Here is a 14,542-nt window from a genome sequence, read left to right as displayed (position 1 = left end):
AATAACTCAGATCCATGGCTGTGAGCACTTGAGAACCCTGTTAATCTCTAATTATCCTGTGAGGGTGCAAAGAAGAATTTGTGCGACAGTGCTTTTTATTTAAGTGGAGAGTCATATGAGAGTCCTACATGGTTTTCTAATAATTTATTAATTTGGGGGCAAATTAGTTTCCAAAAAGCATTTACACAGGGACAAAAAAAAATTAAATGATCTAACGTCCCAACTTCTAATCTACAATGCCAGCATCTATTGAATCTAGTGCTATCTATCTTTTGTAAACGCATAGGGGTCCATAAAACTCGATGTAACAAAAACATCCACGTTTGACTCATAGATGCTGACTTTGTAGACCTTAATCTCCAGTACCAAAATCGTGGCCATTATTTATTATTTAAAGTAAAGCACAGTACAAAGATACACCAGGACAAACCAGCAATACAAAAACACCCCAAATTCCCCAATGTACACCCCAGCACATTCCAGTGCAAACAAAACCAAACCAAAGAAGTATTTTTTCAATTATTTGAACCCCCCCTCCGCCTACATAACAGTATACAAACCGCTTAGAACCTAACGGATGTAGCGGTATATAAGAAATAAATTACATTACATTACATTACAATATAACCAAAATAGATACGCCGAGCAGCAGAAACAACCCACAGGCATAAAAGTTAGGATACACTATATTCCCAACCCCCCACCCTAACATGCCCCCTTGATTAGGAAGACTCCTCAGACCTGGAGAAACTCTCCTCCAGCTTCAAATACCAACACCAAAGATTAATAAATTGCTGCCACTTTCTGGCCTGAAGAGCAGAGAGTCGATATTGGTGGCAAACCTCATTCAACCTGTCCGTCATTTGCTGGAGGGAAGGTGCCACCGGTTGCTTCCAATGTTGAGCAAGCACCAACCAGGCTGCTATAAAAGCCAACATGATTAGCTTATCTTGATCATCAGTGACCCCCTCCACCTGAACTCTCAAAAGGGCTATCAAGGCACTCCTGGACATGGGCACCTGAACCAACCTACCAATATACAGAAAAAACTGATCCCAATATGTACCTAACACTGTACACTCCCACCACATACGATACAAGTTGCCCCGATCTCATCCACATCAACAATCTGCAGATGCAGAGCTGGAGGTTCTCTGAAAAAACACTGGAGAAAGATGCCACCGAACAAGTAATTTCACAGCATTCTCCACCAACACAGGAGCATAAGCAATATGCTGGAGACGATAAGAAACCTATACCCACTCCTGCTCAGTGAGTTTTTGCTGTAGATCCTCTTCCCAAGCCACCATATAAGAGATCTTAGGGTGAAGAGCTTTTTTGACCAGCTTATACAAAATAGAAATGCAACCCGTTCGCACAGGAAAACCTAATAACCCCTCAAACTGGGACCACCTAAAACCAGAGAACTGGGCCCTTCGGTGCCGCTGTAAATAATCCTTAAACTAAACTAAACTAAACCTTAAGTTTAGATACCGCATCCTCTCCACGGAAGTGGAGCTCGGCACGGTTTACAAGAACTTAAAATATAAGAAGAGAAAGGAAAAGGTTTACCGTATTTTCACGCATATAACGCGCGCGTTATACGCGTTTTTACCTACCGCGCATACCCCTCGCGCGTTATATGCGTGAGCGCGGTATACAAAAGTTTTAAAACATAGTTCCCACCCCGCCCGACGCCCGATTCACCCCCCCAGCAGGACCGCTCGCACCCCCACCCCGAACGACCGCTCGCACGCGCTCCCACCCGCACCCGCATCCACGATCGGAGCAAGAGGGAGCCCAAGCCCTCTTGCCCGGCCGACTCCCCGACGTCCGATACATCTTCCCCCGGCAGGACCACTCGCACCCCCACCCCGAAGGACCGCCGACTTCCCGACAATATCGGGCCAGAAGGGAGCCCAAACCCTCCTGGCCAGACCGCTCGCACCCCCACCCCGAACGACCGCTCGCACGCGCTCCCACCCGCACCCACATCCACGATCGGAGCAAGAGGGAGCCCAAGCCCTCTTGCCCGGCCGACTCCCCGACGTCCGATACATCCCCCCCCCCGGAAGGACCACTCGCACCCCCACCCCGAAGGACCGCCGACTTCCCGACAATATCGGGCCAGAAGGGAGCCCAAACCCTCCTGGCCACGGCGACCCCCTAACCCCACCCCGCACTACATTACGGGCAGGAGGGATCCCAGGCCCTCCTGCCCTCGACGCAAACCCCCCTCCCTCCAACGACCGCCCCCCCCCAAGAACCTCCGACCGCCCCCCCAGCCGACCCGCGACCCACCTGGCAACCCCCACGACCCCCCCACCCCCCTTCCCCGTACCTTTGGTAGTTGGCCGGACAGACGGGAGCCAAACCCGCCTGTCCGGCAGGCAGCCAACGAAGGAATGAGGCCGGATTGGCCCATCCATCCTAAAGCTCCGCCTACTGGTGGGGCCTAAGGCGCGTGGGCCAATCAGAATAGGCCCTGGAGCCTTAGGTCCCACCTGGGGGCGCGGCCTGAGGCACATGGGCCCAACCCGACCATGTGCCTCAGGCCGCGCCCCCAGGTGGGACCTAAGGCTCCAGGGCCTATTCTGATTGGCCCACGCGCCTTAGGCCCCACCAGTAGGCGGAGCTTTAGGATGGATGGGCCAATCCGGCCTCATTCCTTCGTTGGCTGCCTGCCGGACAGGCGGGTTTGGCTCCCGTCTGTCCGGCCAACTACCAAAGGTACGGGGAAGGGGGGTGGGGGGGTCGTGGGGGTCGCCAGGGGGGTCGCGGGTCGGCTGGGGGGGGGGGCGGTCGGAGGTTCTTGGGGGGGGCGGTCGTTGGGGGGGGGGGGGGTTTGCGTCGAGGGCAGGAGGGCCTGGGATCCCTCCTGCCCGTAATGTAGTGCGGGGTGGGGTTAGGGGGTCGCCGTGGCCAGGAGGGTTTGGGCTCCCTTCTGGCCCAACTACCAAAGGTAGGGGGGTGGGGGGGTCGTGGGGGTCGCCAGGGGGGTCGCGGGTCGGCTGGGGGGCGGTCGGAGGTTCTTGGGGGGGGCGGTCGTTGGGGGGGGGGGGGTTTGCGTCGAGGGCAGGAGGGCCTGGGATCCCTCCTGCCCTTAATGTAGTGCGGGGTGGGGTTAGGGGGTCGCCGTGGCCAGGAGGATTTGGGCTCCCTCCTGGCCCGATATTGTTGGGGAGTCGGCGGTCCTTCGGGGGGGAGGGATGTATCGGACGTCGGGGGGGGCATCAGGCTTTCAGGATGGGGACAGACCTTCAAGGGGGGACAGTGCACGGAAGTCAGGGGGGGTGAACGGAGAGTCGGGACAGCGCACGGAAAGTCAGGGCGGGCGAAAGGAGCGTCGGGCAGCATGCGTGGTATACCCGTGAGCGCGGTATACCAAAGTTTTTGTACATATCATCGTGATTTCTGCGCGCTATACCTGTGTGCGCGTTTTATACGGGTGCGCGTTATTTGCGTGAAAATACGGTACATGAGCTTATATAAAGAACTAGTGTTTAAGCCCGTTAGATTAACGGGTGCTAGAATATATGTGAAAATTACTGAAAACTTAATGTGAGAGCTTTAATATCCATCGTATGGTTGATTTATTTAAAGTTTTTATATTTTTCCTATTTGTTGCATACTTTGTGCTTAATAAATTGTTTTTTTGTCCATTTTTTCTGCAAATCTGTATAAGTCTGAGTGTCTGTGTGTCTCTCTCTCCTTGTCCAGTGTTTCTTGTGTTTTTTTTTCAATGTCTCTTTAGATCCCTGTCCAGAAATTCTGAGTGTCTTTGTCTCTCTCTCTCCTTGTCCACTGGATTTTTTTATTTATTTTTTCAATCTGTCTCTTTAGCCCCCTGTCCTTCTGTGAGTGTCTGTGTGTCTCTCTGTCCTTGTCCTCTGTGTTTTTTTTTTTTAATCTGTCTCTTTAGCCCCCTGTCCTTATGTGAGTGTCTGTGTCTCTCTCTCTCCTTGTCCAGTGTTCCTGTCCTTCTGTGAGTGTCTAACGTACATACCTTACATTACATTACATTACATACCTCTTTACTTCCATTCAGGTTAGGTTGAGCTGCCACATTTGTTCTGGGAACATCACAAAGCTGTCTGCCTGTATTTCTCCCCAGCCAATTTCCCTCCCTCTCAAGTCCCTGTGCACCACTTGCCAGGGCGCATCCTCCCACGATCCCGGTCTGCATGTTTAGGTGTGGCTGTGAGTTTGGGCTTTTCAAATGAGCTGACAATTAGGTGTGTGTGTGAGTTCGGGAGGAGCTGGCGCTTAGTTGTGCCTGTGTGCATCCATGGTTTCTGCCACCGCTGCCACTCCTATTTAAAGCGGCCTGAGAGGTTCGCTACAGCCGGCCGCGAACCTCAGCAGGCCGCTTTGAACATGAGCGGTAGCGGCTGTTGCGGGAGGATGGGGGGGGAGAGTCGTTGACATGCAGGCCGCTGTGAACAGGAGCGGCGGCAGGACCATGAGGCGGGAGTGAGCTGTTCGGCTTCCCCTATCTGGGGAAACCGCCGTGCCGAGGAGAGCCGGGAGTGAGTTTTTCGACTTCCCCTATTTGGGGAAACCGCCGTGCCGAAGTCAGCTGCGCGTCGGGAGTGAGATGTTCGACTTCCCCTATCTGGGGAAACCGCCGTGCCGAACTCAGCTGCGCGTGGGGCCGTAGTAAGCGCGGGGCATGCTGCACTCTTGGCGGCCACAGACATACGGATCATGGAAGCACGCCGATAAGAATGCGCATGCGCCGCCTACGGTTTTATTATATAGATGGAAGAGTAAGGGGGAAAATAGAATTACATGTTAGAGAAGAGCCAAGTTTTCAGTTGGAGAGAGCCCAGGTTCCGCAACGAGATAGTAAGGTCGTTCCAGAGACCTGTGATTTTGAAGAGAAGAGATTTTCCCAGTTTACCTTAACCTGTAAATAGGGAAAAAGGTCCCTGGGCAACAAATTGAACTGCTCCCTAAAGTCAGGAAACCCCTTAATCTGATCACCCTCCAAAAATTGCCCAAAACAGCAGAGACCCAGACGAGCCCACCTCTGAAAGATGCCCCCCCTTTGCTTGGTTGAAAATCAGGGATATGCATCAAAGGCAAAAAGTTGCCCCCCCCCCCAATGTCCCAAGAGACGATCCCTCGACTCCTTCCACACGCACATAGTGAGTTGGGTAAATGGTTTAGATATGACCCCCACCTCTCCCTGCTGTAACCCCACTCAGGGCAGATAGTGCAAGTGCGTAATATCTCTACAAATTGGGGAGCCCCCCTGCTCCACAAACACCCATAATTTGGGGGTAGCAACATGCCACTCCACAATAGTTCTAAGTTGAGCCACCCTATAATAGGATACCAAATTAGGCACCCCCAGACCCCCCTCCAATTTACTCCGAAACATAGTCGCTCGAACTACTCTTGATCTCTTACCGCCCCCTCCCCCATATAAATTTGAAGATCCAGCCATGCCACTTTTGAAAAGAAGCCAAAGGGATATATTTATTAATTTTTATTTATTTATTTTTCTATACCATTCTCCCAGGAGAGCTCAGAACGGTTTTACATAAATTTATTCAGGTACTCATGCATTTTTCCCTCTCTGTCCCAATCTATCTAGTGTACTTGGGGCAATGGGGGGGATTAAGTGACTTGCCCAGGGTCACAAGGTGTAGCGTGGGTTTGAACCCACAACCCCAGGGTGCTGAGGCTGTAGCTTTAACCACTGCACCACACTGAAATAGACAGAACAATCGGGGTAACACCATCATACGAATGACCTCCATTCTTCCCCACCAGGATATATACAGTTTATCCCACCGAGCCAGATCTTTATTAATAGAAGCCACCAGTGGTAGATAATTATTAGCAAACAGCTGAGACCAATCTGCCCCCAACTGGATACCCAAGTACCGAATAGGATCCTTGACCCACCAAAAAGGCAATTGCTGCTGCACACCAGAAACCTCTGCCTTAGGTACTGAAAGATTTAAAATTTCTGTTTTGGAGAGATTCGCCTTGAAGCCAGAGAGAGCACTATAGATGCTCATCTGCTCCTGTAAGGCCCGCAGGGACTCAACAGCCCCCTCCACAATTGCGAGAATGTCATCTGCAAAAAGCGACAACTTGTATTCCACACCATGCATGTACATTCCTTGAATATTCAGTGTACCCTGGATACACTGTGCTGAAGGGTCGCTAACCAAAGCGAATAAGAGCAGGAAGAGAAGGCAGCACTGACGAGTCCCCTGTTTCAACTCAAAGACTGCGGAATACACCCCATTAACCTTCACACAGGCTAACGGAGCATTATATAAAGAATGGATCCAGGAGATAAAACGTTCTCCCATCCCCATCGTGCGCAAAACATATAAGTCATGAACTGCCAATCTACACGGTCAAAAGCCTTTTTGGCGTCGACCATCACCCATCTCTCTGACTCTGTTTGTGCCCATCACACCAAGTTCAACATCCACCATATACCATCTGTGGCATGCCTTTCCCCCTATAAATCCCACTTGATCAGGATGTATCAAAGAAGGCATAAACCCATACAACAGATCCATCAACACCCGTGCCATAAGTTTAGTGTCAATTCCTAGCAGAGAAATTGGGCGATAGCTGCCACAGTATGTAGCATCCTTACCAGGCTTCGGTAGGATAATGATCCCAGCCAATCTCATAAAATAAGATAACTGTTGACCACCCTGTAATGAATTATAGAGCCTCACCAGCAAAGAAGCCACCCACATACTCAATTTCTTAAAAAAAAAAAAAAAAGCCCTGTGAACCCGTCTAGGCCTGGGGATTATGAAACGTATAAAAAAAAGGAAATTTACCTGCAAAAACAGATTGACTTCTTCCAATTTTTGTCTTATCTCATGTCTTGCTCGCTGTTCAATCTCTTTCTTGTATTGTTCCATCTGATTATGATCCATCATGTTTGTTTCTACATGGTGCTTGAGTTTAGTCACTTCTTCTTCAAGCTGACGTTTACTCTTTTCATGATTCTTGTGCAAACTTTTCATAGAAGACAACTGTTCTCGCAGGTCCTGATTTGCAGATTCTAACTGTGCAGATTTTGAAGATTCTGTCTCCAAACGTTGTGAAAGTTCATCAACCTGTATAGATTCAATAAATAAACTGCCATTCATATCATAAAATGTTTTTAGGTTTTTTTTAATATAAACCAAATCTTCAGCTTTCTGTTTACATGTACATGTATGGAGATACCAGTTTTAAGTATATTTATCTTAAGAAATGTAAAGGGTCATGCATTTGATATAATAACTTTCTGTGGTACATGCAAAGCAGTTTACATATTCTATGCAGATACTTTCTCTGTCTCTACTGAATTCACAATCTGGGTTTTTTTTTTTAAAAAACAACTCCTAGAGGAATTCTGCACAATTGTGAAGTGCAGAATTTGCAAAGCATTTCCCATCTATGCAGAATTAAGAACATAAGAATAGCCTTACTGGGTCAGACCATTGGTCCATCAAGCCCAGTAGCCCGCTCTCACTAGTACCTGGCCAAAACCCAAGGAGTAGCAATATTCTATGCTACCAAAAGCAGTGGCTTTTCCCAGGTCTTTCTCAATAACAGACTATAGACTTTTCCTCCAGGAACTTGTCCAAACCTTTCTTAAAACCAGCTATGCTATCCTTCGCATCACTTTCTGTAGATAGATGATATGGCAGGGTGCAAGCAGCCTGTTGTCAGTGCTGCCTCTGCAGACCGGCTGCCACCATGGGAGGCCTCACAGGTATGTCTGATCTCATGCGGGAAAGGAGGATGGGGGACAAGAACAAGGATGCTAGACCACAATTTGGAGGGAGGGGGAACATGAATGCTAGGGACAGGATGGGGGAACAGGAGGGGCATGGATGATGGACTGCAAAGTAGGAGGGGAGAGGAAGGGACATGGATCCTGGATTGCAAGTAGGGGGTGCAGAGGATGGGACATGGATCCTAGATTGCAAGTTGGGTGGCGGGTGAGGAAAGTACACAAATTCTGGACTGCAAGTTGAGGGTGGGGGGAAAGGAGAGGACAAGAATTCTGGACTGCAAGTTGAGTGTGGGGGGAAAGGAGAGGACACAAATTCTGGACTGCAAGTTGGGGGTGGGGGGAAGGAGAGGACACAAATTCTGGACTGCAAGTTAGAGGGCGGGTGGGAGAGGAGAGGACACGCATCCTAGACTGCAAGCTGGGGGGGAAGAGTGGAGGTGGAACATGGATGCTAGACCTTCAGTGGGAGAAAGAGAAGGGAGGGGACATGGATGCTAGACCCATAAGTAAAGGGGAAAGGGAGTGAGAAGGAAACCCAGGTCCGAAATGGAAGAAGAGATGCTTGACCATAGAAAGAGGGAGACAGAGGTGCCAGATCAAGAGGAGTAGGGAAGGGATTCACGGTGCAAGTGAGAAAGGAGGTGGGTGGGGTGAGGGGACATGGATGCTAGACCCCCAAGTGGGGGTGGAGGGGATTGTTGCAAGAGGAAGAGAGAGTGACCAAGACCAGAAAGGGGATGGGAAGGGAGGAAGATATTCTAAGCCAGTTGAGAGAGGGAGAGAGAAATGCCAGACTATGGGGGCCAAGGAAGGGATTCAGGGTCCAAATGAGAGAGGGGTAGGTTTTAGAAGGAGATAGAATTGCAGTTGGAGTGAGAGAGGGAACTGAGGAGGCTGTAACCTAAGAAAGGAAAAGGCAGGAAGGAATTTATACATCAGGATAGGATAATTCTAAACAAATCACTACAAATAAACTTTGCAGAATTTTGAAATATTGTGTGTAGAAGTTTCAAACTTTTTGTGCAGAATTCTGCAGGAGTAGTTTTTGTACCTGGAACAATGAGGGTTAAGTGACCTGCCCAGGTCACATTCCACAAAACTTATAACAAAAAAAAAGGAGCTACAAGCAACATCACACTAAACAACAACAAAAACTAGTAAATCAAACTAGTAAAAAAATAAATCAGGCATAACAATAAATTAATTTTAATGTACACATCGGATAGAAAACAGAGAGTAGGGTTAAATGGCCATTTTTCTTAATGGAGGAGAGTAACTAGTAAAATGCCACAGAGATCTGTACAGGGACAGGTGCTGTTTAACTTATTTATAAATAATCTTGAAATTGGAATGATGAGCGAGGTGATCAAATTTGCAGATGACATTAAACTGTTCAAAGCTGTTAAAACACATGCAGATTGTGAAAAATTGCAGGTAGACCTTAGGAAATTGGAAGACTGGTTGCTCAAGTGGCAGATGAAATTTAATGTGGACAAATGCAAAGTGATGAACATTGGGAAGAATAACCCAAATCCTAGTTACTAGATGCTAGGGTTTACCTTGGGAGTTAGCGCCCAAGAAAAAGATCTGGTTGTCACTGTAGGCAATACAATGAAATCTTCCACCCAATGTGTACGTTGGCCAGAAAAGCAAACAAAATGCTAGGAATTATTAAAAAGGGATGGTTAACAAGACTATGAATGTTATAATGCCTCTGTATCGCTCCACGGTGCAACCTCACCTGAACAGAAAATGGCTTTTTGTCCAGGGGAGAGTGAAATACACTGATGGCAACCGAGATGTACTCGAATAGAGTTGGCCTTTAGGCCAGAACCAGAGAGATGGAGAAGCATGGATTTATTTTGTTTAGATTTCTATCCCATCCTCCCAACAGCTCAGAATGCGTTACAAAAGGATATTCACAGTGTAGAGAGAGGACATGAAGCTAAAGACCGGGACTACAGAGGACAAGTTTCAGAGGACAAAAGGACTAAAAAAGGAAGAGAGGATACCGATAGAAACATACAAGGGGACAGTTTCCTAACTATATAGGGACAAGAGGTTAAAGATAGTAGCTTTTGAAGGGGTCAGTTTACAAGGAGTCACTTCATTCAGTATCTTTGGCAAAAAGGAAGGTCTTTGTTGTTCTCTGAAAGGCCGTTAAGAGTCCAGTGATCTGAACTAAGTAGGCATTTGTTCTACAGGTGAGGGATGAAGTGGCTATGTTAGTGTTTGCTTGCCGATTCTAATTTGAGAGATCTCCTTGAGGGGATGCAGAGTCATCTCTCCGAGTCAGAGCGGAGGGAGCGACTAGTGGAAAAGTATGGTTGTAGCTTGGCTACTATGTAGATTGGGGTTTTGTGGTGGAATCTTTTATGTGCTATTACTAAGGCTTTGAAGGTGCAATGTTTTTTGACTGGTAGCCAGTGCGCATCGAGGAGCACTGGGGTGATGGGGTCATGGATGTTGAGGTTATAGAGGAGGCAGCTTGCTGAGTTCTGTATCCGTTGTAGGCATTTCAGGTCTTTCATGGTGAATCCGTTGAAGATACCGTTGCAGTGGAAGAGGACATGGCCAATGGAAGTGACATGGTCGATTGAATAGAATATAGGACATACCAGTTTTGTGGATCAGAACCTGAAATGGTTCATATTGAATTGGCAGCATTTCTTAAATGGCTTGCAGGAGGAGGGTGTGAATGTCTCAGACAAGTTGAGGACCGGAGACACTGGATCTGGGGCTTCCGGTATGATGACTAGGATCAGATGACACCTGGAGAAGTTTGGCAGCCAAAGCAGTGAAGTCATTTCAAGCTGGACTTCAGTCTTGACTGTTTTGATTTTATTTTCACTTTCTTTTTAGTTTATGATATATTTTTTTATCTCATTCATTGATTTGCTACTTGTTTTGCTTTTATTTTATCATTTAAATTTCATTTAAATTTCCCCAGAATTCTATTGTTTCAACGGTTCTCCCTTCTACATCTATTCCTATCTCCCCTCTTTTCAACCTTTCAAAGTCCTTTAGATCATTGTAGTCTTATTAGAATGTTTTATTTTCTTATTCTTCTCCTCTATCTCTATTTTTATTTCTTTATTACTCTACTAATTGTCATTTTTCCAGGTACTTTAGTTAGATTGTGAGCCTTCGGGACAATAAGGGAATTTCTAAGTACCTATCTTACTTATAATTTTAATGCACCCTAATGTATATTTTCTGTAAACCGCTTAGAACCTAACGGAATTAGCGGTATATAAGAAATAAATTACATTACATTACTGATTTTGACATGGAGGGGAAAATGGCTGATAAATAGTCAAAGGGTTCAATGGCCTGGGGAGCTCGAGCAGAAAAGAGCCTGAAAATGAATGATGTTCTCAGGAAGAAAAAAGAGCTTTAAGTAGCCTGAAGAACCAAAAAATCATAAAAAAATAAACCAAACTCAGTAGGAATACAGGAACAAGATAAAAATAAAGAATGACAGCAAAAATTAAGGATCAATGATGAGAAGGCACCAAAATATGGAAACATTTGACAGGCTGAAAACATTGAAGGCACAGTTTCCTAGTTCCATGGAAAATGAACGACTGCAGTTTCCGTGAGCAAACGTTGGGCGGGAAGGAACCAGCATGTGTGCAGTACAGGCACTATCTCAAAAATTTAAAGTAACTCTACACTTAGTAGCGTCCATACCGGGTTCCATGGATGACCTTACCTACATGAATATAATGCCTGTTTATCCTCAGAGAATGCAACTCTCTCTTTTTTCCATGTAGCAAAAAAAAAAAAAAAAAGTGTACTTTTACTTTATACTGCAGCAGAGCAATCAAATTACATTTACCTCTATGTAAAAATGTTTGATTACTGCCACTAAAAATACTGACAACTTCTGTACTGAGTTTTATTTTGACATATATAAGTGGACTAACATGACAACATTGTTCTTTTCAGAATCATCATTTTAGAAACATAAGCAAAATAGCACCATCAGGTATTTTAATTGAAATGTAAAACATACCTTTGTTTTTAACTTGCTAATTTGACTTTCAGTTTCAAAATGTTTGTTTTTCAGATCACCATGGAAAGTGTTGCGCTGGGATAGAAAATCTCCATTCTCATACTCTTTCATTTTCTTTTTTGAATTTTTTAAGAGTTTTTTCAAACTGTGATACATATACAAAACAAAATACATCATAATGTATGTGTGAACATTAGATCACTATTTGCCATGATCATTTCACTGCAAAACATCATATGATACAGCCCTCTAGAAAATAATCACAAAGATACTAGCTTATTTTATAAAACATATTGTTTGATTCTTATTAAGTGTACATTACTGCACTTTTTTTGAAGCAAGGAAAGATTAGGTTTTTTTTCTAGTAGACAGACACTCAGTTCCTGAACATGTGGGTAGTCAATCCATTCTCGGGAGAATTCTTGTAGGGAGCTTCATTAGCATTCTTTTGCTTTGCCTCCCATCCTTCTGGGCTGTCCTCCAATTCCTCAGTTCATACCGAAGCAAATGGTCAGCCCTGGAGAGGAAATAGAATAGGGAGGGGTACGGGGACACTCCCTGAGAAAACATGTCTATTTTGTTCATTTCATTAAACATATAACAGATAAACAAAACTTAACCATTTGCAATACCTAACAAGGTGAAAAACAAACAAGTTACCAACTTGAACACAACCTGCACTAAGAGTGTGGGAAATTTTATAGATACCCCTTAGATTCTTCAATGCAGTAGTCACTTCCTCTATTCTTATCTAGGCTGGACAAAGGAAAGAAACAAGATGTCCAGATTCCCTGGAATCTTTGAGGCAGTAAGCAGGCAAATGAACATCTGACAGGATGGGTTTCAGGAATAGAGTGATTCCCAAGGAATAGAAGATTCCCAAGGTAAAACCTAATCTTTCCTTCTAGTGCAACAGACACTCTATTCCTGAACCTGTGAGACATATCAAAACAGTCCTCCGAATTTACAGTGGGATAGATGAGCCTGCTGTCAGAACTGAAGATCTGAATGCGGAGTATGTTTGACTGCCACGTCTCTCTGTAAAACTTCGTGAACATATGGAGGGATGACCAAGTAGCCGCTCTACAGATTTCTTCCGGGAACACCACTGAAGATTCTACCCATGAGGAAGCCACGCTTCTAGTAGAGTGCACCTTCACTGATATAGGCAGACTTTTTCCACTTCCAATATAGGCTGAAATGGCCATACGGATCCATCTGGAAATGGTGGCTTTTGAGGCTAGTCGACCTTTACAGGAAGCCTCCACCTATATGAACAGATGATCCGACAATTGAAATTCATTCGTAACCTCTTGATATTGCAGCAACGCACATCCAACAATTTCAACACCTGATCACTCTCTTGAGTCCAAGGGAGTGAAGGCAGGTAAGCATACTTCTTGGTTGATGTTGAAGCTGGAAACCACTTTCGGTAAGAAAGATGGGACTATGTGTAAGACCACACCTAAATCAAAAATTCTGAGGAATGGATCTCTGAATGACAAAGCCTGAAGTTACGACACTCATCAAGCTGAGGTAATCACCACCAAAAATATCTTATTGATGGTGAGGCCCATCAGAAAAGCTTGCTCCACAGGTTTGTAGGGTGCTCTGGCTAGCACCCGGAGGACCAGATTAAGACTCCATGCTGGAAAAGGCTGACGCATAAGAAGACGGAGGAGCTACTCGCCCCTTCAAAAACCTTGCCACATCTGGATGTGCAGCTATGGTGATATTATTAATCCTAGGCCCAAAACAGGAAAGCTCTGAAATTTGAACTTTCAGGGAGCCAACCTTTTTCCAGACCTTCCTGCATGAAGACAAACACCACAAAGATGGTGCCGAGCTCAGATTCTCACTCTTCTGAGTGCACCAAGTTTGGAAGCACTTCAAGGCTTTTGCATATGCTGTTATAGTCACCTTCTTCCTACATCTTAGAAGGGTGGCGACCACTCAATCCAAATAGCCTTTATGCGCTAGTGCCACATGCTCAAGAGCCATACTATAAGACCAAAGCATTCTGGATCCTGCAGGGCAACTGGACCCTGCTTGAGCAGCCAGGGATGACATGGAAGTTTGAGACTGATCACTTCACCTTGGCCAGTCTGGTGTTACTAGAATCACTAGTCTCTGGTGCACCATGGTCTTGCACAGATGTCTGCTTATGCGCACAGTTAGGTCCTCCCAGGGGAGTCTAAGCCAGTGGCTCCCGGCCCTTCACATGCCGTGGGCATATGGAACACGGATAATCCTCAGATGTCCATCTATCATAAAATTGGCATGAATCCAAGGTATCCTGGCTTGAGAAGTCCATCACACCTGTTTTTAAGTAGGCAGATAGAGGCTTTTATTTTCAAATTGGGAAGTCCAAGATGGTTGCCACGGCAGCAATTTTAGCACCAAAAACAGCCTGGTGTGCTACAATGGGAACTAAAAATTAGCAATTTTAGAGGTGGGTAAACCTAACTCTAACCCCAGAATCTCCCAAAAATCGATTTTAAAAACACCTTCCTCCCCCTCCCCCGAATTTGTTTGCCAGGTTGTCAGTCACTCACTGTGCCATGCTGTGTGCCGGGAGCTGCAAGTGTGGAAGCTGTAAACAGCTTACAGGGAGAACCTGTGCCTCAACAAGCCTGGAATCCAGACTGCTTGTGTCTTTTGACTGCCTCTTGGGCCCAACGAACCAGCCGTAGACCTCAACCCTCACCAGATCTCGCGCATGCAAACAGGGGGAGGAAAGCAGTTGGCCCTGA

At 46.1% G+C, this 14,542-nt stretch overlaps 1 protein-coding gene across 1 annotated transcript in view; it reads right to left on the bottom strand.

Annotated features, from left to right (window-relative positions):
- Positions 1-14,542, bottom strand: part of ANKRD26 (ankyrin repeat domain 26) — a 307,904-nt gene that overhangs the window by 46,266 nt on the left and 247,096 nt on the right. The window contains exons 36-37 of the mRNA XM_033958897.1: positions 11,790-11,934; positions 6,822-7,103 (exon numbers count right to left, since the gene is read on the bottom strand). Coding sequence (XP_033814788.1) covers positions 6,822-7,103; positions 11,790-11,934 — 427 coding nt within the window. The remainder of the gene's footprint in view (positions 1-6,821; positions 7,104-11,789; positions 11,935-14,542) is intronic.

Source organism: Geotrypetes seraphini, chromosome 9, assembly GCF_902459505.1.
Source record: "Geotrypetes seraphini chromosome 9, aGeoSer1.1, whole genome shotgun sequence".
In the NCBI taxonomy this organism is placed as follows: domain Eukaryota; kingdom Metazoa; phylum Chordata; class Amphibia; order Gymnophiona; family Dermophiidae; genus Geotrypetes; species Geotrypetes seraphini.
Note: the sequence above shows the minus strand (reverse complement) of the source record. Positions and strands in the feature narration are given on the sequence as shown.